Source organism: Neodiprion pinetum, chromosome 5, assembly GCF_021155775.2.
Source record: "Neodiprion pinetum isolate iyNeoPine1 chromosome 5, iyNeoPine1.2, whole genome shotgun sequence".
Classification (NCBI taxonomy): Eukaryota; Metazoa; Arthropoda; class Insecta; order Hymenoptera; family Diprionidae; genus Neodiprion; species Neodiprion pinetum.
Genome location: NC_060236.1, coordinates 9,665,474 through 9,689,512, shown reverse-complemented (window position 1 = coordinate 9,689,512; position 24,039 = coordinate 9,665,474). Strand labels below are relative to the sequence as shown.

The 24,039-nt window shown below is 36.0% G+C and overlaps 2 protein-coding genes across 5 annotated transcripts in view; both read right to left on the bottom strand.

Annotated features, from left to right (window-relative positions):
• Window positions 1-5,549: 5,549 nt before the first annotated feature.
• Window positions 5,550-10,203, bottom strand: LOC124218650 (peptidoglycan-recognition protein SA). 2 transcript variants are annotated; one of them, XM_046625283.1, is made up of 5 exons: window positions 9,754-9,793; window positions 8,431-8,490; window positions 8,077-8,290; window positions 7,378-7,496; window positions 5,550-7,192 (listed from the first exon to the last, which is right to left on the bottom strand). In XM_046625283.1, exons 1-5 carry the CDS (start codon window positions 9,776-9,778, stop codon window positions 7,008-7,010), a joined length of 603 nt encoding a protein of 200 aa, XP_046481239.1. In that variant the 5' UTR covers window positions 9,779-9,793; the 3' UTR covers window positions 5,550-7,007. The 2 variants fall into 2 exon arrangements, with proteins under 2 accessions (XP_046481239.1, XP_046481240.1); XM_046625284.2 differs by lacking the exons at window positions 8,431-8,490; window positions 9,754-9,793 and adding an exon at window positions 10,047-10,203.
• An 815-nt stretch (window positions 10,204-11,018) lies between these two features.
• The window catches only part of nmo (serine/threonine-protein kinase nemo), a 153,167-nt gene continuing 140,146 nt past the window's right edge, over window positions 11,019-24,039 (bottom strand). For all 3 annotated transcript variants that reach the window (XR_006883142.1, XR_006883143.1, XM_046625282.1), the window contains one exon: window positions 11,019-23,379. Coding sequence is in view for 1 of the 3 variants with exons in the window: in XM_046625282.1 (XP_046481238.1) it covers window positions 23,325-23,379 (55 nt within the window). In the remaining 2 variants the exon portion in view is untranslated. The remainder of the gene's footprint in view (window positions 23,380-24,039) is intronic.

The window sequence follows — 24,039 nt, the reverse complement described above, 5'->3', positions numbered from 1 at the left end:
AAGAATTCATCCCAGCACTTTTGAAAATCCCGAAAATTTTTGCCAAAAATACAAAGGGGTTAACCCTCCTTTTTTTTTGACCGAAAAATCTTCCGTCTCAGAATTGATTTGTATGACCCTCCCCTGACCAATCGGACCCCCTGGAACTCAGAAAACGCAGCGAAAAGAGCGTGGGACCAACAGGGGAGAAATGACGAGCGAAAAAGCACCAGCTGAAAAATGTTGGAAACACAGGTTCTCGTTTTTTGGCTGTAACTTCTGATCCGTTGATCGCAGCCTATTGGGACTGCGCCCAATCGATTTCTCTCGCAAAACTACGTCGGACTAGTGCCAGAAAGAATTCATTCCAGCACTTTTGAAAATCCCGAAAATTTTTGCCAAAAATACAAAGGGGTTAACCTTCCTTTTTTTTTGACCGAAAAATCTTCCGCCTCAAAATTGATTTGTATGACCCTCCCCTGACCAATCGGACCCCCTGGAACTCAGAAAACGCAGCGAAAAGAGCGTGGGACCAACAGGAGAGAAATGGCGAGCGGAAAAGCACCAGCTGAAAAATGTCGAAAACACAGGTTCTCGTTTTTTGGCTGTAACTTTTGATCCGTTGATCGCAGCCTATTGGGACTGCGCCCAATCGATTTCCCTTGCAAAACTACGTCGGACTAGTGCCAGAAAGAATTCATTCCAGCACTTTTGAAAATCCCGAAAATTTTTGCCAAAAATACAAAGGGGTTAACCTTCCTTTTTTTTTTGACCGAAAAATCTTCCGTCTCAGAATTGATTTGTATGACCCTCCCCTGACCAATCGGACCCCCTGGAACTCAGAAAACGCAGCGAAAAGAGCGTGGGACCAACAGGAGAGAAATGGCGAGCGAAAAAGCACCAGCTGAAAAATGTTGAAAACACGGGTTCTCGTTTTTTGGCTGTAACTTTCAATCCGTTGATCGCAGCCTATTGGGACTGCGCCCAATCGATTTCTCTCGCAAAACTACGTCGGACCAGTGCCAGAAAGAATTCATTCCAGCACTTTTGAAAATCCCGAAAATTTTTGCCAAAAATACAAAGGGGTTAACCTTCCTTTTTTTTTGACCGAAAAATCTTCCGCCTCAAAATTGAATTGTATGACCCTCCCCTGACCAATCGGACCCCCTGGAACTCAGAAAACGCAGCGTAAAGAGCGTGGGACCAACAGGGGAGAAATGACGAGCGAAAAAGCACCAGCTGAAAAATGTTGGAAACACAGGTTCTCGTTTTTTGGCTGTAACTTCTGATCCGTTGATCGCAGCCTATTGGGACTGCGCCCAATCGATTTCTCTCGCAAAACTACGTCGGACTAGAGCCAGAAAGAATTCATTCCAGCACTTTTGAAAATCCCGAAAATTTTTGCCAAAAATACAAACGGGTTAACCTTCCTTTTTCTTTGACCGAAAAATCTTCCGCCTCAAAATTGATTTGTATGACCCTCCCCTGACCAATCGGACCCCCTGGAACTTCGAAAACGCAGCGAAAAGAGCGTGGGACCAACAGGAGAGAAATGGCGAGCGAAAAAGCACCAGCTGAAAAATGTTGGAAACACAGGTTCTCGTTTTTTGGCTGTAACTTCTGATCCGTTGATCGCAGCCTATTGGGACTGCGCCCAATCGATTTCTCTCGCAAAACTACGTCGGACTAGTGCCAGAAAGAATTCATCCCAGCACTTTTGAAAATCCCGAAAATTTTTGCCAAAAATACAAAGGGGTTAACCCTCCTTTTTTTTTGACCGAAAAATCTTCCGTCTCAGAATTGATTTGTATGACCCTCCCCTGACCAATCGGACCCCCTGGAACTCAGAAAACGCAGCGAAAAGAGCGTGGGACCAACAGGGGAGAAATGACGAGCGAAAAAGCACCAGCTGAAAAATGTTGGAAACACAGGTTCTCGTTTTTTGGCTGTAACTTCTGATCCGTTGATCGCAGCCTATTGGGACTGCGCCCAATCGATTTCTCTCGCAAAACTACGTCGGACTAGTGCCAGAAAGAATTCATTCCAGCACTTTTGAAAATCCCGAAAATTTTTGCCAAAAATACAAAGGGGTTAACCTTCCTTTTTTTTTGACCGAAAAATCTTCCGCCTCAAAATTGATTTGTATGACCCTCCCCTGACCAATCGGACCCCCTGGAACTCAGAAAACGCAGCGAAAAGAGCGTGGGACCAACAGGAGAGAAATGGCGAGCGGAAAAGCACCAGCTGAAAAATGTCGAAAACACAGGTTCTCGTTTTTTGGCTGTAACTTTTGATCCGTTGATCGCAGCCTATTGGGACTGCGCCCAATCGATTTCCCTTGCAAAACTACGTCGGACTAGTGCCAGAAAGAATTCATTCCAGCACTTTTGAAAATCCCGAAAATTTTTGCCAAAAATACAAAGGGGTTAACCTTCCTTTTTTTTTTGACCGAAAAATCTTCCGTCTCAGAATTGATTTGTATGACCCTCCCCTGACCAATCGGACCCCCTGGAACTCAGAAAACGCAGCGAAAAGAGCGTGGGACCAACAGGAGAGAAATGGCGAGCGAAAAAGCACCAGCTGAAAAATGTTGAAAACACGGGTTCTCGTTTTTTGGCTGTAACTTTCAATCCGTTGATCGCAGCCTATTGGGACTGCGCCCAATCGATTTCTCTCGCAAAACTACGTCGGACCAGTGCCAGAAAGAATTCATTCCAGCACTTTTGAAAATCCCGAAAATTTTTGCCAAAAATACAAAGGGGTTAACCTTCCTTTTTTTTTGACCGAAAAATCTTCCGCCTCAAAATTGAATTGTATGACCCTCCCCTGACCAATCGGACCCCCTGGAACTCAGAAAACGCAGCGTAAAGAGCGTGGGACCAACAGGGGAGAAATGACGAGCGAAAAAGCACCAGCTGAAAAATGTTGGAAACACAGGTTCTCGTTTTTTGGCTGTAACTTCTGATCCGTTGATCGCAGCCTATTGGGACTGCGCCCAATCGATTTCTCTCGCAAAACTACGTCGGACTAGAGCCAGAAAGAATTCATTCCAGCACTTTTGAAAATCCCGAAAATTTTTGCCAAAAATACAAACGGGTTAACCTTCCTTTTTCTTTGACCGAAAAATCTTCCGCCTCAAAATTGATTTGTATGACCCTCCCCTGACCAATCGGACCCCCTGGAACTTCGAAAACGCAGCGAAAAGAGCGTGGGACCAACAGGAGAGAAATGGCGAGCGAAAAAGCACCAGCTGAAAAATGTCGAAAACACGGGTTCTCGTTTTGTGGCTGTAACTTTTGATCCGTTGATCGCAGCCTATTGCGACTGCGCCCAATCGATTTCTCTCGCAAAACTGCGTCGGACTAGTGCCAGAAAAAATTTATTCCAGCACTTTTCGTAATCGCGAGAATTTTCGCCAAAAATACAAAGGGGTTAACCTTCCTTTTTTTTTGACCGAAAAATCTTCCGCCTCAAAATTGATTTGTATGACCCTCCCCTGACCAATCGGACCCCCTGGAACTCAGAAAACGCAGCTAAAAGAGTGTATGGCCAACCGAGAGAAATGGCAAGCAACAAAGCACCTGCTGAAAATTGTCCTCCACCTCCAACGACCACCGCTTACCACCGCGGGTGACACCTGGAATTGCAATAAATATTTTTAGTATTAGAACACATCAAAAATATTGTGTACGGATTAATATAATTTTCTTATTCGCACATTGCATCAAGAGGATTATAAGAAAATTAATCAAAATTATAGAAATGTTCTTAGCGCATTGATAGCTACTGAACTTGAGCTTGCGCGAAAAATGAATTGAAATTCTTTATTGTTAAGATGACAAGTTCAACCAGAACTACGGAAAATTAGTCCGGATGGTCAAAAGTCACCAGGTCAAGGACCTGGACAGCCAGAACCACGGAGCGCTCCTCCTGGAAGTCAAATTTCACCAGGTAGCGGACCTGGAACGCAGAAATCACGAAGCGCTTTCCTGGAAGTCGAGTTTCGTCAAGTAGCGTACCTGGAGGGCAGAAACTACGCAGCGTTTGTCCTGGAACTTGAGTTGCACCAGAAAGCGGACCCGAAGCGCAGGATCCAGGGCGTAGAGAACCCGGTACTCGAAATTCGCGGAGAGCGATTCTCACCCGTCCGCTCTATTGCGCGGTTGTTTCCATAATGAGGAATTCGGCTAGCTAATTTTAGATCGATTACGTCAGGAGAAAAAAAAATTTTCGGGGACGTCGCTTTCTGAACACCCGAAAATTCAAACTTTGGTTTCGAACTTTAATACTATGTATGATATATGATGTTTGATGTACGATGATACGATATGATGTATAATGATTTTAGTTTTCACATTTCAGACAAGAAATAAATACACACTTCATCTTTCCTGCCGATTCCAGACTCAAGCAGCTAGGCCCTTAGATGGTCAGCCTTTGACTAAGGATATTTTCTTCAGTTAACGGGCCAGCTAATAACGCTGCCGTTGTGCGACGGTTGGATGATGAAAATTTTTGCTCGTACTTTTCAAATGAGTGTTAAAATACATTCGAAGATCTAAAAAGCTTCGTTTCATCTCTCCCTATCAAAAACACAATAATCGCCGACAATCACCTTTTTTGGTCTTTAAATCAGGACACTGCGTTAAATACTGTCTCATATACGGAGCATCCATTTTATCTCGGTTAAAATTAGCGCATCCGTGATGCATTACAGTCACTCTGAATTTCTTCAATACGAACACTTTTCGAAAAACGATTCTGCTTCTCTATCCAACGTAGATACTTCACTTGCAACTAGCTAAAACAGCGTTTCGATATTGTGCCTACGAAAATTCAAGATCGAGAGAGCAAATGAAAAGTCGTTGGAATAATTATGAATATTATCGTTATGGAATACATCGAGCGCGTGTCGTATAGAATGATGAATGAATGAATGAATGAACAGAATCCTATTTCGAAATTAATAATTCTTCTATTTTCATATTATAGCCGATTATTGTAGATAATCTAGTTGGTTTCCTGGAAAATCATAAAAGTTATAGTATGCATCACGTATTAATTGTAAATGGATCATATATGTTAATATCGTACATGGACCGCATATACATATACATTTATTTTTTGGTCTCCGCATCATTATTACATCTGATCTATTATTATTCATGATCTATGTATACATTCTTCTCTCGGGTACCTATACTTTAATTAAATCACTGTTTTGCTACGAATTTTGGAAGAAATTTATTCTCACTATTAATTTCTTGTATCGCCGGCTTGGGCTTACGATTGCGAAGACTGTGTTACTCGGAAGGTGAATGCAGCCAGCATCATGTCGAAATCGGTAACTCTCTGATGTTCTGAAATAAGTTCTCAACTCTAACGTTGGAACATCTCAGGGGGCGGAAGCGCACGATTTTCGGTTGTCACACCAAAGCCGATTAGGGCAATTGTCTTTATATTCTTCAGTCAACGCATAGGAATACATGACAATAATGTCGTTCAATTAGAGCTAAAATCGCTGTGCGTCGTGTTTCAAATCTGTCAGCACTTAGCTGATTGTTCTGTGGTATTTTTTAACGAAATTTATTGTCATAAAATCACAATACGTTATACTTACATGCATGTGTAAACGTGATTTTTAGCATTATAAAGCAAAATCTACTGGCAGAATCGGTTTGCGTCACATGCACAAAGACAGTGTTCATTCTGTATACTGTGAAACAAATACCACAATATTTTGGGGAGCCATCGTGCCCTAGTCTCCCCTACGACTATGTCATCTGGTGAAACACTGACAACGAGTAAGCGAGCGTACGAGCACAAAAACCAGTTACACTAGGCATTCGAACCCGAGCAAGCTTTAGCGAGCGAGGGTTTTGAAACTAGTGAAGTATTAATGATACAAACGAGATTTACCAATTACGAGCTATCGTTTAACAATAATTTATAGATTTCACACATTCTTACCGAATGAGTAAAAGTCTAGAAATGTTATAGACAAAACATGACAAATTTCGGTGTCTAGAAACCAAGTGATAATGAACCTGAAATACGGTATAGTTAGTTATTCTCGTCCAACGCTTAGTATGAATCTGTATTCCAAGGACAATAAAACAAGCCGAAGTTGAAAGAAATTTTTTGAACGTATTCAAGCCTTGTGCAACTCTTCAAACATCTCTGTTTTACTACTTTGTAGCTCTATTTATAATTCACTGTCTTGAAAATTGCCGATGTTGAATTATTTTTCAAATGCCATTATGCAAATTATCAAGAGCAATCCGCACCATTCGTGTTCTTACTTTCAGACCATGTTTAGAGATAAAGTTATTTGAAGTGGTGCTATACCCCACCCTCGAACGTCCTAGAAAAGGGTTTGTGCCCGGGGTTTGTGCTCTGCTGTGTCGGTAATGTAGGGATTTATATTGAAAACAGGTACTGTATAATCTACTCATTCCTCTGGCATTGTGTAATTTACGTACATATCCACGTAATTCGGTACATCACTCTTTGCACTCGATAGCCAAGATCAAATGTCTTTACCTGTACTTCATATAGTTACTGTCGATAAAATACATACGCATCTAATAGTAAGTGTATACCATGATTATTGTAATTACCTTAAACTATATTTTGGTATTTAAAAAAAAAATCTTTCCTCGTCTATACTCTCTTGTTTAATATAAACCGATTTGACTGGTTCAACTTTTTTCCCCTGATTTTTCCCGTGTATTATTATATATTCTATATATTATATATTCTAGAAATGTTCATTTACATTTTCATTAACCGATCCTTAGTGAAATTTGACCCTTCGCGGTCGCACCTATTTGGCGTCCCATAATAAATACATGATTTCCGGAGTCAAATATGAACCAGTGCTACCGCGAAGTGCTAAATATCACCCTATTCTAAGACTGGCCAATTTGTCATTATTTATATCATACTTTACTGAATTTTTATTTTACTCTGCAATCTATTAAATTTGTGCTATTTTATATTTCGACACTGCTTCTTCCACTAGTTATTCACGGGGTAGATACCCATTCCGGCCAAGCTTGAATTTGGTTGTACAGTGCAAAGCCTGGACTTACTGTAGCGATTAATTGACGTGCACCAACTACGCGAACAGTCGGTCGAAGAGTTCCTTGAGCTTTTCCGCAAACGATCAACTTGTGCGCTACATCCAGCATAGTTTGGTTTGCGTTGTTATCTGAAAAAAATAATCAATATTCATTTTGTTGAGGTTGAGAAGTTATTCAAACATCAATTAGCAGTTTTTACGACGTACACGGGTCTTTGCACTTCTTGACACGACGTGAAATTCATGATTAATACTACATACTAAGAAAACGAAATATTTGCTCTTCTACCCTTTGTGCATTACTCAAATCTTACCTTCGAATGAACCCATGAAAGCAATTCCGATGGATTTTTTGTTATAACCGACTACGTGCGCTCCTTCGCGGGTCCAGCCTTTACCTTCGTACACATTACCATCGCCTCCGATCAAGAATCTAGAAGCAAACAAAACACTGTACATGTAAAGTCACGAATCACAAATTCGACTAATGCAATTACTTTTGCCGGATTTCTACTTCTTTGCAAAACAAGAATAACAAATTTTGTCGATTATAAGAGATTTCAGTAATGGACCATACTGCATATCAGAAAAACACAAATACATGTCACGTACAAGTTAATCAGGCAGGATGAATCCTCATACCGCGATAACCTTTTTTTATGTAATATGTTATGTAGCAAGTATTGAGTTATGATTTGATTTAAGGAAAGCCTAAAAACTGATAATTCAGTTGAAATATCATTTATACAATAGTCAAAAAACTCTCCGTAAAAAGGAACCTACCAGATGTTTGCCGTGAAATTCCAAATGAATACAATATATCAGGTCAGTATTAAAAATTGATGAAAATGTAACCCTGCCGAGACAAGTATTTTTACTAATGGTAGTAGAAACCCCAAGTGTAACTTCGGTTGCCTTGTATCTGCTGGCACTGAGCGGTGAGTTTAAAGAAAAACTCACCGCGGCACATTAATAAAATAGTTCAAAGTAATAATAGTCTAGGTATATCTTACGAGTAACCAATGTCACCCCAATTATTAGAGTCCATGTGTTGCGCTTGGATACCGGCGACGACTTCAGCACATTGACTCGTCCGGTTGCAAGTGTGACCTGCCGTGTGGTGAATTACCACGTACGGTATTGGTACAATCAGGTAATTAACGCTTGCTACTTGTCTCGCTCCCCATTGCGATCTCGTTATTATATTTGGGCACTCGTGAGTCTGATCTGTAAACAAGAATCATGACGAGTCAAAATCCTGAATGTTTCTTTGATTTATATTGTTGGCTGATTTCATCGGTATCATAGTTGACGGCTTAATACCGTTTGGACGTCTCGCAAGTCATTCGAACTCTTTTGTTACTTACAAATTTTGTTTTCAAAGAACTTTGGGCATTTATCTGCAGTATTGATTGATTGAACTGCTCCTTAAATTTTTTAAGATACGTTCATTAAGCGAGAAAATATCGCGATAGTAAATTCGTAGAAATCGTGCCATTTACTTTTGCGTTAAATGAAAATGTGTTGGAGTGGTTTTGTTCAAGATTGCATCTAGAATGGGCTTGTTATGCCCTTTTTGCGTTTGAGATATGTGAACTTGGATCGTTCGAGAGTTTATTCGGAAATAAACTACGTCCAGCACTCTTCTACTTTAATAAGTTAGAACTCGAATTGAAGATTAATTAAAACAATCGTTGTATTTCATAAGAGGAGAAAAAAAGAAGATAATAGAAGTAGATGCTCTAATATGAGATGGTTGAATCGGGAACGTAGTATAAAACAAACTGAATTGATTTGATTTTTCTACGAATACATATAAATCACGAAGGTACGTGAAATCGGTGTGTAAAAGAAATGCCCACAACGGCTGCTTAGAGAAAAAATTTAATCAATCTTCAACTGTCCCGTAGACTTTAGCTCTGTTTGCGAATCTATGTTCCGCTCTTTGACCTTCCAATCGAACATTAATTGTGACCTTGGCTTTTATCACTTCGCTGTGCAAGCGTAGATACAGCTAATATTTTCAATATTTCATCGTTTTCTCGCCCATTTCAAAACTTGGAATCATTTTTCCACGAATTTTATTTCTCTAGATTTTCTAGCCATTGTGCTTGTATGTTATCGGTACGAATTGGGAGTCTCAATTTTAACACTATTTGGTGTAAATACAAGCACCCATGCACGGGTGTTATATTTAACATTGTACTTTGATTGGAGTTGAATTTTACAACAAATGGTGCAGAATTTTATAGACACTGCAAGAAAGGGTGTCAAAGAAGTGTCGATCTTGGCCCCCAAGCACACAGTTAAAAGTTCAAAAATGATTGTTTGAGTTTTCAGATGATAAGAAAAAATGATTACTTGTCCAAGAAGTTGTGGGTGCATTGTTAGAATGACACTCAAATTGATTCACTGACTAATATCTAAAAAAACGAAATGCACAGCGATATCCCTGAAATTAACTTACTGACCAATATCTACCAAGGAAATTTACCACAAGAACTGAATATCGCTATAAATGTCACAAGTTTCAAAGATCAACCTTAAATGTTGAAGTTTCAGTAAAAATAGCAATATGAATCTGCGACGAATAGTTATCAAAATTCTGAACTAGAGTTGTTCGATTTATATGTTAATTAAGGAGATAATACACGTTCTTGATCAACCACTTGAAAAAAAATGGCACAAACTTCTGGATTTTTTGCAACGCATCATTCCTGATTCTAAAACACACGAACAATTAAGAACGTCATGAAACTTGCGTTTAAATACATTGGAAGTTTCATTTTTCCTTTGATATATTAAAAAAAAAAGAAAAAAAAAACAAAATCGTATTATCCCCGAAACTTTCCTTCACTCCGGCAGAAAGAAATATTTCACGAAATAGTTTCACTACAGAAGTGAAAACTACGATATGGACCAAGGTGTGCGGGTGCCTGAATTGTATTGCTTCAATTGCTTGATAGAATATAAATTTTCTTACTTGCGTTAACGGTGTAAAAAATGGTCAGAAATATAAGACTCTTTTCGATAGCCATGATTCTTTGTGGGCTGTCGGCATTCACTGATCACTAAAATAACGACCGACTAGCGTTGTACGAATGACGTGAGAAGTGAGGACTCTCGGTGGGGATTTATCAATAGTTCACTATCCATTTCTTTCACTATTCCAGCAACCAACAGAATCCGTTTTGAAATTTGCGGGAATTACGATTTGTTCAACGATCGTACGATGCGTCACCGTTGGTGAACAGATACGTGTCGTCATAAACATCGGTAAACCTTTCCACGTTCTTAGTTTGCATATGCATCGTGAGAGAAAACAGGTAGCCATGTGATTTGTTATTAGTCACCAAGACCACAACTTGAAACACACGCCGTCGTTACCGATCAAGTATTCCAATCGCCGAATTCATTTCTCAGCAAAATCGTCCATTTCACAGTACAGCAAAATCTTACCAAGAGAGAGATGATTGCCAAATTTGAGATTGTTACAACGACTTGTCGTTGACGTTTCCGCTTCCGAAAGTAAAATGTTATTGCTCTGTTTCACAAGGGCAGATCTATTTTTAGAATCGATCATGGTACATAATTTTTGTGATCGTCCGTGAAATGAGGTTGTTAATGGAAAATAATGTAGATAACTTGCTTTGCGTAGGCGTTAATCTTCAAAAAAGGATGTGCAACAAGTGTCAAATGAACTGGTTGACAGACGATCGAATTAGTTGTTCTTCCGTTGGCTAATATAATCTTTAATACACGATTCCTGATACCGCGTAATTTTCGAAGGTACAAGACAGAGTCTCTCGGCACAGATTTAGACCATACATTAATTACGATCCGAGCGATTTTTCAGCTAAGAGCTGGAAACAGCTACGTGATAGTCAGCGTTACTAACGGCGTTTTTCAACATTTTCCACCTACGTATCATGGGCAATAAAAACACCGATGCAGATTTATCAAAACATGTATAACGATTTATTGAAGAGCTATCGAAGCACATATTAAATTCAATGAAATGCAGGTACCTGCCTAGCTACGCACTAGTGTTGTATTAATAATTAATTATTATTTCATAATTTAATATACGTAAGTACGATTCGTCTAATCAAAAGATGATATAATTGCGCTTAAACGTGTAGCGTTACCTTCGGTGGCACGTGACAATTATTAACAACACAGAAAGTTTTCGTCCAGTTGCATTTCTATAACCTATTGAACCTAACTCATTGTCAGTTTTCGATCTATAAATTTACCGTCGTTGAACAAGTTTCGTTGATATTCAAACCTCTTTTTTTTTTTGTCAGCGCTCATTGTATCGTTAACATGAATTTACATAACTAAACCTGCCACCGAGGTACCTGCCATTTTTCGCTCAATCAATTGGGGTGATTTACAGTAAATTTCGAGTGGTTTTTTACTTGAAAGATTTTTGGTGCCAGTCTTTTATGTTCTGGTATATAAGATTGCGTCCGCCTGTCGGACTGTTTTTTATTTTCATTTTGATTATTTTATACAACCAAAGTTACTTTATTTTAATCAATATTTTTCATTTACTTCTACTGCGTTTCGTTCGTAAGCACTTGTGATTTCAATAATCATTAATATGTCTGAAAGGTTATCAAACAAGCGTCCGCAGTTCATTACATACTGGAAATTGTTTGTATCTATCCTTCCATTATGGTCTAGATAATTTTTTTGAGGGACGAATTCTAGTATTCAAATTGAGCTACAACGTGCGTATTCAAAAACTAATATCGTGTAATCGGAGTGTTGGACTCAGTCGCTTGACGAATTATGATATCAGGTATTACGAAATTAGGGATCTTGACCCCTTTGCAAATTTGCCTTTAAATCGTTAATTGACTTAAAATTCTGCACGAAGTATTCGCCCACTCTCACGCATTTCAACATTGTCTACAGTCACTTGCAATAACCAGTAATTTATAACCTATAAATTCTCAATGGAATACAGGTTAAAAATTCCACGAGATTTAATTCAGTGTTTGAAACTGCACGCGAAACCGAATTCTGTTGTTTCGTTAACGTACATGTCTTGACAGACTTCTATACGAAGTAAATTCCTAACGGCTGCATCGTTCGTCGTCTGCTAAAATTTAATACGCACGCGCAACGATCCAAGAGCGGCTGTTTGCCAGGGCAACCAACCTCCGCGATGTGTGTAACCTCAAAAATGCGGACAGTTGTCGACGGCAGACGTGCTGAATCCACAACTGTGGAAATTTTTGAGGTTACGTACATCACGGCGAACTGTCATTTAAATTTATGACAGTTGGTTGCCCTGACAAACACCCGCTATCGAATTGTAGCGCGTGAGCGGTAAATGTTAGCAGACGACGGACCATGCAGTCGTTAGGAATTCACTCTGTATATCTATTGTGTTGCATCTGGTATAACAAACGTTGCCATAACATTTTCATCTGAAGAAAAACAATAATATGCTTAATATTAATTTCGTTGTACAGTTGAGAACTGCACTACCTGAAAAATATTTCTTTCGCTAGTTACTGCGCCTGACTTACAATAACCATGTACGCGTGTTAGTTGCAGTAGAAGTTGAAGGACGCGATATGATTTAAGGGCAATTATTGGACCCTGAAGAATTAAAATTTTTATCGTCGGCGAATGAGAGAATTGGTACAATATTCCATTGTTAATCGTACCGATCAAAAACTTTTCACTAATGAATTTATAATCGATACAGAGCTTTGAATAAATCAGATCCACTTCGTTCACCAATGTCGTTCGCATTATATCTATTATACTGATTATAGAATCGTACACGGATAAAGGGTGATACAAAATCTATATCCAATCGAACCGACATACAAATAGATGGAGAATAAACTGTGGCAAAAGTTTGAGGATATAAGTAAGTAGCATAGGCTTCGATACAATCGTGTAGTTAAACGAAGTTTTGTTTTTTTGGTTTTTTTTTTTGTTTTTTTTTTTCTTTTATCATATTTTACAATACACTATTTACATCGAGTTTACACGCGTCGCCCTCTGCGGTATACGAAGACTAATATTATAAGAAAGTAAAATAAGGATAAAAGCAATTCATCATCTCATTTCCTACTGCCAACTTCAGACAGCCAAATATTGGCAAGAAATCAAATTCCATTCGTTATGTTACACGAAATTACTGCAATAGCAGATTAATAGCAGCAGACGCCGCGCGTTTTCTCCTAATAATTACTTTGGCCGTGAATTAGAATAAATTGACTCTATAACTTGGTATCGCCGAAATTTCGTCGAGTTCAAAAAACTGCAAAATTACGGCGATATATCGTTAAAGTCGAACATCTACCGTGTGTTCACATGAAACTATAATCTACATACTGACTTACAACTTTACTGTTATTGTTATTAATAATGTTACCAGTAATATCGTAATCGTTATCCTTAATATTTACAAAGTTTTATTTTGTAGTTACACTTATAGTTGTACTTTAAAATTATACCGGTATTCAAATAATGTACAAGTTTTCACGAGGGATTCACAACGGAGTGACACGGAAGCCACTCGCATTGGCCATATTTACGAAATATTTATCTGCATTGTTCTGCATTTCGAATCTCTTGCTCTTCTAACCGGAGAATTGTAACGTAATAATGATGTTAGATTACAGAGTTTCATATTAGCTCTGTCAACAGCAACGATTAAAAATGCACAAGTTAGAGCAAAAACACCGTGACATTTGCCGAAACGTGAACCCAAACGTTGTATGAAAAAAAAAAACCAGTCTAACAAGACCAGGGTGCAAGAAATATTGATTACAAATTTTACGACTTTTATGAATATGTAGATAATAGAATTCAAATTTAAAAAACGTCACAGACCAAAATTATTTATTTTCCGTGCACCAAGGCTCGTGTATAATAAAATCGAAATTATGTAGATCCGTTATAATATTTACAAATATGTTTAACCAACACCGAGAAACATCGACAAAAATTACTATGCTTACAGATATACGCAAAGCGTGAAACGTGTAAAGTACTTCTGTTACCTGCGAGAAAATCAAAGTGACGCGGTTATCGTTAAAATGTGAGATCTTTTTCATTTCCTTGTTTCGCAAACTGTGAAATTAAACGTTACCCAATTCAACAACGTAGGTTTGTAATATCAGTTTTCTCGACAGCCGATAGAAGTACGGAATCAAATAGCCAATGAATACGCATTACAACTTATCAATGTTATTACAGGTATACAGTTGGCTTCGATATTATTTTTTTTTTTGTTTTTTTTTTTTTTTTTTCAACCTCGAGAGAATGAACTATAGATATAGATAAATACAAAGATACTTAAAGGAACACATAGTTTCAACCTACTAATGAATAATTTGTAATTCAACTCGTACAGCTCTTAATACGTGAAACTGATTACTTGAATTTACATTAAACGTTATTCGTTACAATATATCTACGTTTCGCATATTGAAGAGACGAAAAGCATCGCGTGAACACTCGCTCACTAAAGTATCATCCTATAATTATAATTTTTAAAGTACAATTACAAAATTTACAACGCATGTAAAGATCTCATTTCTGTATACGTAATTAGTATACGGTTACTATGCTTACATATATCAACTGCAAATTCTATATCCGAAATTTTACAACTACTTTCAAGGTACGCGAATTAATTCTATGTGTAATAGGTGTTAAGTATGTAATATTTACAGTCAGGGTGCACCATTTTAAGACGGTAACAGGTAGTAGGCCTGTTTACCCTGCATGCACAAGTTCTGTGGATTTCTGTACATTGTATGTTATTTTTCTTTTTTTTTTTTTCATCAAATCATCTTCCAATAATTTGGAAACCTCGAAGCGAAAAGGATGTTGCAAGGAACTAGTATAAAACAAAGAACAAAAAAAAAAAAAAAAAAAAAAAAAAAAAAAAAAAAAAAAAAAACGTCGACACTAATCTAAGATTTATCCCTGCAGTGTAATTATTTTATTTTACTTTAATTTCTCTGCATTCAAATATCGCATACCATGAAAATAAATACCAATCACATTTACAGAATATTTTCAAATCTCGGTTTTCCCCGGTTTTCCGAATATTTTACGTGCCAGCGAATACTGTGTAAATATCATGGTGCAGTGTGCCAGTTATAGACTTAGTGAAATTGTGTAGTTTTACGTAATTATGACTATGCATTCGGACTGGCGGCAATTTATGTATAAAACCGTTACGACGGTGGCAGTGCTAATTAAGAGCCTCGGTCGAAGTGTCACCGCAGTTTTGAAATTCTATTTTATTCTATTTTTGAAAAAGACGACTGTATATCATTCAATGAAATTTCTAATCGCTGAATACTGCGAAGCGTTTTGATTGTGGATGTAAATTGATTCTGTCACGATTAAAATATACTCCGAACGTCGGACGAACGAATCCACAGACAGGCATGTGTGGTTTTTAATAATGCAACTCCGTAATAATCAATCTTATACCTACAATACAGTTTCAACGTAACTGTATACTAATCATCAATTTACGATTTAATTACAGTTAATAATTATTAACGTATATTCATAAACATGATGATATATTAAGGCCTCTTAGTTACTAACACGACAGGTCATCACTTTTTACCTTGACCGCTAAATTCCTACGGATATTTAAGCAACAACAATACGATACTCTTGCGTGCGTTTCTATTTTATTATTATACGAGCATACGACCGACTCAATATTGTGGCTTCGGCATATTGTGTTATTATTGATTTATCCCAAGATATACATATTTTACGCTCATCGAGTCGCGGTGATTATCACGAGACTCGGTAGAGTCTCGAGCTTCATTTTACCACCTAATAATAACCAGTGACGATTTGAAAACAATCTCATTCTATATACCTAATGTACCTTACTCTTAATCATTATTCATCATTATTATATTTATTACTATGTACACGTCAAAAGTCTGCGGCATCTAGCTACAACAAGGCTGCTTCAATTATATATCTATATACTTTAATTTTGATTACATAGTTGAAGATGTCTCAGTGTAATTAAATTGTATCAAAAGAAAATTAAACTGCGAAGAAAAACAAACCTGAAGTCAAATAACTGTGATAATGGATACGCAAATGCAAATTAGAATATAAATTAAAGTCTTGTTGATTTATTAATTATTTCGAGATCGAAGTTGTGTTGTAGTTTTCGGAATTAACACTAGTACTAAGCGAATTATGTATATTGTTTTATTATTATCTCGGAATCGATGATTTATGAGGAATGGTGTGATTTGTGATAAAAATATTTATTGCATTTCACCAAAAATCCCTTTCTACCAGTCAAACATCGATGTTTGATAGTTTTTTTTTTTTTTTTTCTCTTCTTGACTGCTTTCTTACGTTAGCGAGAATTCAAACTAAAATCAACGCATCGCGCATTCCGCAGCATTAAATTTGACAAAACCGCCTATTGACTTGCAAACAGGCAACACACAACACTCGAATATTTCCGAGCATTTTCGCGGTTACACTCGCTGACGCAGATGCGATTTCATTCGACAAGAGGAATAGTCATTTTTAAAAATTTCCGCATCACACTCGTCACATAGTCAATGGATAAAAAAAAAAATAGCATCGTTTCTAGAACAACAGCGTATTGTGTGTTGTCTGATTAAAATATAACAGGCGTAAACAACTCGATTTTTTTTCCGCGCGCGAACGTTCGAATGAAACGAAAACTATTGCAACGAATCCGAAGGCGGTTGGAAATCTTGAGAAAGGAAATTGCACATCCATGAAGATTTGAACTTTTGCAAATAAATAAAGCTATGTCAAATTCGTGAGTTCTTATATTTCTGTAGCAACTTTATCGTTGAGGGCATATTGTGTCAGACACTTTCTATATTTCAAGGCATATTCGCTATTGTAGAATATATTTGTTGCTTTTTTCTTTCCCTCAATTTTAAACATACACACACACACACACACACACATGTAATACATTTATATTACATATGTATGCATTGCGTGAGGTACCTTATGATGTATTATATGTATGTAACAATCGCCTGCATATGCATAGTTTCGTGGTAAATTCATAACTTACCCAGTTTTTAATACGAAAAAAATAATATTGCGTATATTTTTTCATTGTTTTTCTGTTGCTTACTATGTTCGTCAAATGTGAAGTAACAATCAACCAGCATTATACAGTGTAATGTGTGTGGATGTGTAAATGTTCAGCTAATCGGACACTGCCTAACTTTGTACGTATTTACAAACCTTGGTTTTAGTATTATATTGTATTACACAAGAAATTTTTAACTATGGAACTAACCTCTGCTTGATTTCCCGTATCGTAAGTCTTATACGAGGTCTCTCATAAAAAATTGAGCTTGCATCTACGGGATCCGATCATTCCGGGTTTCGATAAAACGTTATTTGGTAAAACTTGGCTCATAGCGCGATTGTACTATTCTTTTTTTTTTTTTGTTTTTCTGTCAACACTCTTGTCACTGGCAAACTAAACGGAATAAAGAACCCGTACTATTTACATAAATTGTCGAAGGTCTTATCAAATTTTTATTGGGGAGGAAAAAATATGAATAAGTTGAAAATGTGAAATGATGTAAAGAGATATGTATAGAAAAGTGAAATAAAATAAAAGAAACTTAGATAGTGATAAAAAAAAAGAAAGTGCATTATTTATTTCATATCATTGTCTAGATGTGTTTAAAAAAAATTTTGTCCTGTTTTCGGATGCATAGCTGTAAACTGTATAATCGAACGTGGTTTACGTAAAAATGTCCCTAAACTTTGACGAAAATGGTTTCCCCGTTAATAGATGTATCCTTTGACTATGATCTAAGCTTTAATAGTAATGAGATCTGTGAAATATGAGGGATAAAATGAAGAGTGCGACGTATTCCGCACTGTATATATGCGGTAACAGGGTAATAAATGAAAGAAAAATACGTTGAATTCCACCGCGTATAACATAAAAATATATGTATATCTATACACGTGCATACATATAGGTATATAGGTATAAGGTATAAGACAAAGATAGCGATGCTCCTAATCGCACTTTCAAATTATCGTATCGGGCAGCTCTTGCTGGCTATTAGCAGGGCAGGGTCACGACGCTTACTGGCTGCATTTTTCTTAAATATTTATATACATATATATGCGTTTTTTCGTCCCATTTCCGTGCTCGTTTTCTCTTATATTTAAAGTCATGTGAAATAAATCTAAACCTTACTCTTCATAGTCCCTAATTAATCGACTACACCGCGGGTTACAAGATCCATATCTTTTCTTTTTTTTTTCGTTTTTTTTTTTCCATAAAACCATGTCAAGCCTTGTTTTCTGCTGCTACCGCTCTGACCCTGAAAAGGGGTTGATGGAGAGAGAGATCAATTTTGTAAAACTTATTCATGCTTAAGTCACGTTTGTTCAACTAGGATCTGGTATCGGCTTTGCAAATTTTATGTTTTCTCAGTCGCGTTACAGCTTTGCCTGTTCATCAAGGCTTAATATAGTTTTCAAACTAATATGTTTAAATGCGTGTCTGCATGTGTGTATGCATACACACACACACACATATATGTAAAGTCATACATACATGCATCTATACAAGTATATACACCAGGGTGTTTCCAAATAAGAAAATTTTCGATTTTCCAACGGGCCAAACCTGAAACAGTTAGTTTAGGTAGAAACAAAAATTTTGGCGACAGATGAGCATTGTCGGCTGAGTGGAAGATCGGGCACGTTTGATTTTTAATCATTTCTTCCTTTTTATCGAATTTATGATGGATAATTGTTAGTAAAAAGTTTTTTCGTGTTTACAGCTGCCGGCGGATCAGCTTGTGTCTTAAATAAGATGCTCCTGGAACTCTTTAGTTGATATTTAATAGGGACCCATTGTAATAGGAAATGTGTAAATATTGAATAAAATATTGAAATCTGAGTGAGAAAATGTTTTTCATGTATTTTAATTGAATAATAATCAGAAAACCCGTTAGACGTCCCTACTAAATATCAAGTAAAGAGTTCCAGGAGCATCTTATTTAAGACGCGAACTGATTCGCTGACAGCTGTAAACAGGAAAAAAAAATTTTACTAACAATTGTCCATCATAAATTCGATAACAAGGAAAAAAAAGATTAAAAATCAAACGTGCCCGATTTTCCACTCGACCGACAATGCTCATCTTTCGCCAGAATTTTTGTTTCTACCTAAACTAACTATTTCAGGTGTGGCCCGTTGGAAAATCGAAATTTTTTTTATTTTGAAACACCCTAATATACACACATAAACCTACTAATTGTTATTATGATTCTTATTATTATTGTTATTATTGTTATTACTATTATTATTATTATTATTATTATCATACATTGTGGCATTTGACCATCGTAACTTTACGTCTCACGAGAGCAAGAACAGTAGTTTAAAAGTGGTTCTATTTTTTCTCATTAATCTTTCCTTGCTTCCTTCTTTCTGAATAATTTATATTGGTTTATTCGATATAGATAAAATACACAACACGGTTGTAGATGTGCACCTAGTCAAGTTTTATCTATCCATTATTGGACCGATACAACCTAGTCGAATAACATAGCATGACGTGCTAACAACCACATACAGTCTAAAAGAGCTTTAATCTGGGGTTTAAAAAGACACCCGACGACGATCTAACTACGTACAAAATTTACAACGAATACAGAGGCGTGTTTCAAGTCACCTTTTACAATTCATCGAGTGCTCTTGTAGCAGGAATGGGTCATAAATTTTTTGTTTTTTCATTCGTTATTCGCGTTACGTTATTTTCTGTCCGAGAAAAAATAACTACAACCACTACAGATCAGGCTGTTGTTACACAATTATTCAAGTAGAGTGCATAGCACAGAATCGAATTTCAATTGTTATCAATAATTTCAAATGTAAGATTACCTGTGATATTATGTATGTTTAATATCAATACTTTCACTATGTTTGTAGCCTCTTTTTTTATATCAGTTTTCCGTAAGCATTTACTCAAGCTTCCGATGTTTGACAACAAATTTATGAGGGCTACTTGATTTTGGATTAGAATAAATTGAAACGAAAGCGTTAAAAAAGAGAAACAAAAAATGTATTCGTACATCAAGTATTAACTGTGTGATCATTACTATCGTCTTCGTATTTTCACGTACGTGTACGAACTTTGCTAATGAATCTATTTACAGTTGCAAGTTTCCAAAGTTTTCCTTCTTCACTTTGTTGCTTTTCACTTGCCTCTCACGTGAAAATGACATGGCGTCAATGTTTTGTTATCTATTTACGTAATTTATCAAGTATTTCCATGCTTTTTTTCATGTTATCTTTTACGTTTGCAATATTTCGAGTTCTTTTCATATATTTATATACATAAGATTAAAAATATAAACAATCGTTTGAATTAGATTATAGGTTCTTACATATAAGTAGGAGATACACACATAAATTATTTGAGACTTGCCAATTATGTAATAATGCATTGAAAATATACCTAAGGTATTCGTTAAGATACATTGTGAGAAATTTTTTTTATTGAGATTAAAAAAATTTTTTTATCACTATTATTCATCGATCATTACTCTTTTTTTCTTAGATCCGAGAAAACTAACCCGATCATCTTTCGGGTAGTTCTGAAGTTGTTTATGTAACAAAAGTGAATTAAATGTATGCAGGATGGACTAAATCAATTCGTTCAATATCTCTGACTTCTCTCTGAATATACACACCGAATATATCCACTGTCAAAATCAATTTACTCACCCTGATCAGATAATGTAATACTAAACAACACACTTGTTCCCACATAGTTATAACGTCACTTTACACAGTTTTAAAGGTCACATAATTAAAAGGTTAATTTTAAGAAAATACTGGTACATACGTCCTATCGAGTATCTAATAATATACTATCAAACTGACACGATACGAACGTCTTTAGATATTGTAATGTTAGCGTTAACATTTCGCGATCAATACGTTTCACGAATTTCAAGTTAGAAGCGACAGGTGTGTACATCGATAATATTCTAACCGATTTTGTATTTAATGAAACTTTCTAAATTTTGCAAAACTCAAACTTGCAAATATAAATTTCAGTTGTTGATACAGGATGTAACATTAGTGGCCTTCGAAATCGTGTGCACGTAATGCGATGATTAATGTGAGTTTTAAATATACGTTATGCAAGAATGATTTATTTACAAATGATTCTGTGATATACTTTACGAAGTGATTGAATAAAGAAAAATTTACGCTAATTACAATATACTAATTAATAAAACTATATACCTAATCCAGTTTATATAATAGAGTGTATGAACCTATATGTATATATTTAAACCAGTTTGGGCATCGTCTTGCAGATGCGCCAGTAATCTGGCTAGACATTCATTGTTTTTAAATAAACGACAATCCCTCGCCAAGATACGCAGTGTAATTTTTTTTTTAGATTTTTTAAAAAAAAGTTTTTAATTTTTTTTTTTTTTTTTCTTCCTTAACGGACAAGTTATTCCTCTACATCGCAAAACTAATATAAGGAGGGACTTATTACTTAGTCGAAGATAACATATTTTTAGTTTTGTGTAAAAAAGAGAACACATTTTTTTACAAAATGAAATACGTGTGACGTTTGTCATAGATCAACGTATCATCTACTCCTGCACCCCTACTGTTTCTCTTCTTAATCTAAATCACACTCAGAATCCGATATACGTATGTATATGCGTAATAACATTGTACGAAATTTACAGAAACAGAACGAGAATATTCACGATCGTATTTTGGCAAGGAAAACGGTCCGTCGGTGTTATTTTACTGAAAATGCGTAAGTCATACTTGTTACTTATCGTTTCAGAGAAGCTTTGTATTTCTGTTTGATTAAGCGGTAAATTTTGCAGTTGACGATACTGCTACGATAAATTCAAAGGCGTTTTATTCTTTATTTCCATGTATCTGAACAATTTGCCACAATGATATTTATCACATAATAAGTATAGCGTGTTGTGTATGTATGTACATAAATATGTATAGTAGTGCAATTGTATGTGTGTGTGTGTGTGTGTTTTTTTCCCCATTATCTGTATTCTTGACGTGAACTTTCGATCACGTCGCGAAAAGATTATTCGGCAGTGGCATGCGAATATTGGAATATTGTTTTCTCCTTTGTTTACTTCCGGAATTGCAGTTGCAGGACTAATCTTTCAACGTCACTCACTAAATAATGTAATATACATGCCGAGCTTAGATATGATACATCTTCGTCATGAGCTATACTCGTTTACTTTATTATATATCACCATTGATTTATCAGACGAATTAATACCATAACAACAATATCGGCGTAGTTAATCGAATAAACGATTACAGCAGACGTATATCATATGATATTGCATATTCAGCGGAATAGCTAGCTTCTTGTCATACGATACAACTTTCAGTCGTTTATATATATATATATATATATATATATATATATATATATATATATATATATTGTATATTATATTAATATATTATATATAATATATATGTAATATATAATATATATATATATATTAAGATTAAAGTAATGAAACTAAATTGCGTCATTTTAATGCAAACGAAATAATATAAGATCATACCTTTGAAACTATATTATGCTCTTATTACGCTCTTTACATGCTCGTCCAAAAAACTGTTTTCTACTAAATTTACTACATACGCACTCATCTTCACAAAGTTTTCGTGTTTAGCGTATATACCTATTATGGTACACGTTGTCATTGTAACTGTCATTTTTATTTCTATTATTGTTATTATTAGTGTTATTATTATTATTATCATACGGAATTAACGCTGTAGTGTTCATAACTGCGATCAGTTAAATACCAGCTGTCTTTGTACGAATCAAGCTAAAAACTGGCCTATTTCAGTGTTCCACTTCTTTCTGTTGCTAATATTTGCTATTTTGTATTCTTACTATTTGTCTATTATTTAGCTACGTTCGTCTATTAACTAGACTTGAATTTGAGGCTACTTGCTCAGCAGTCTATTGTCTCTCTTAGTGCTCTGAGGGCCCAACTGCTTCGATAGTCTCCGTTCTTCTCGGGCTGGATTCGGTTAGTTTTCTTCTGCACAATTTCCTCTCTCATCTCTTCTTTCCTTTCACCGGATGCGACAAATGCAATTCTCTTGACCATTCGTCGTCATGCCCTTTGTAGAAAACCGGATGTGTTTGGACCCAGGGAAAACATTATTCCCATTGATGTGGAGAGGGTGGCAGTTCCGAAGGATGGGCCACCGTTGAGCTGTAAGTTATAAAATGATATTAAAACCTTGGACGGTATTCGCTTTCAGTTTTATATTCATACGCCCAAGTGATACATGCATATCTCTGGCTATTCTAAGAATAGTAAGAACATTTGAAATAGTTGACATTTTCTGAATGCCTCATAATTACGCTGAGGTGGACGACTTTGAAAAGAAAGAATGCAACGCTAACATTATTGGTCCATTCTAGCATCGTAATGATATCGATATGAATTCCAAGCTTATTTCATAATCAACTGAGAGAATATTTTCGAATTAATCAGCAAGACAAAAATTCAATGAGAAAGAAATTATTCAAAGAAATTTCTTGCCTTTTCTTTCTACCATTTCATGATATATTTATGATAAACGAAATTATTTAACACAGGCACTATCGATAGTAAGAATTAAAATGTACGTATGTTCCAGATGCGAAATTGAAACAGGACAATAATGACAATCATGTAGCGAAGTTTCGTCAATTTGTTAAAACTCGATAAGCAATTGGTGAGCATTTCTAAGGAAATGTGAACTTTCATTAAAGTATCAACTTATTAATTATCATAATTAGAATACAACATATCAACGTAAACTTAACATTATAATCATCTGATATCCATGCAGCTGTCAGCATGTGTGACAGCCAGATATTTTAATTT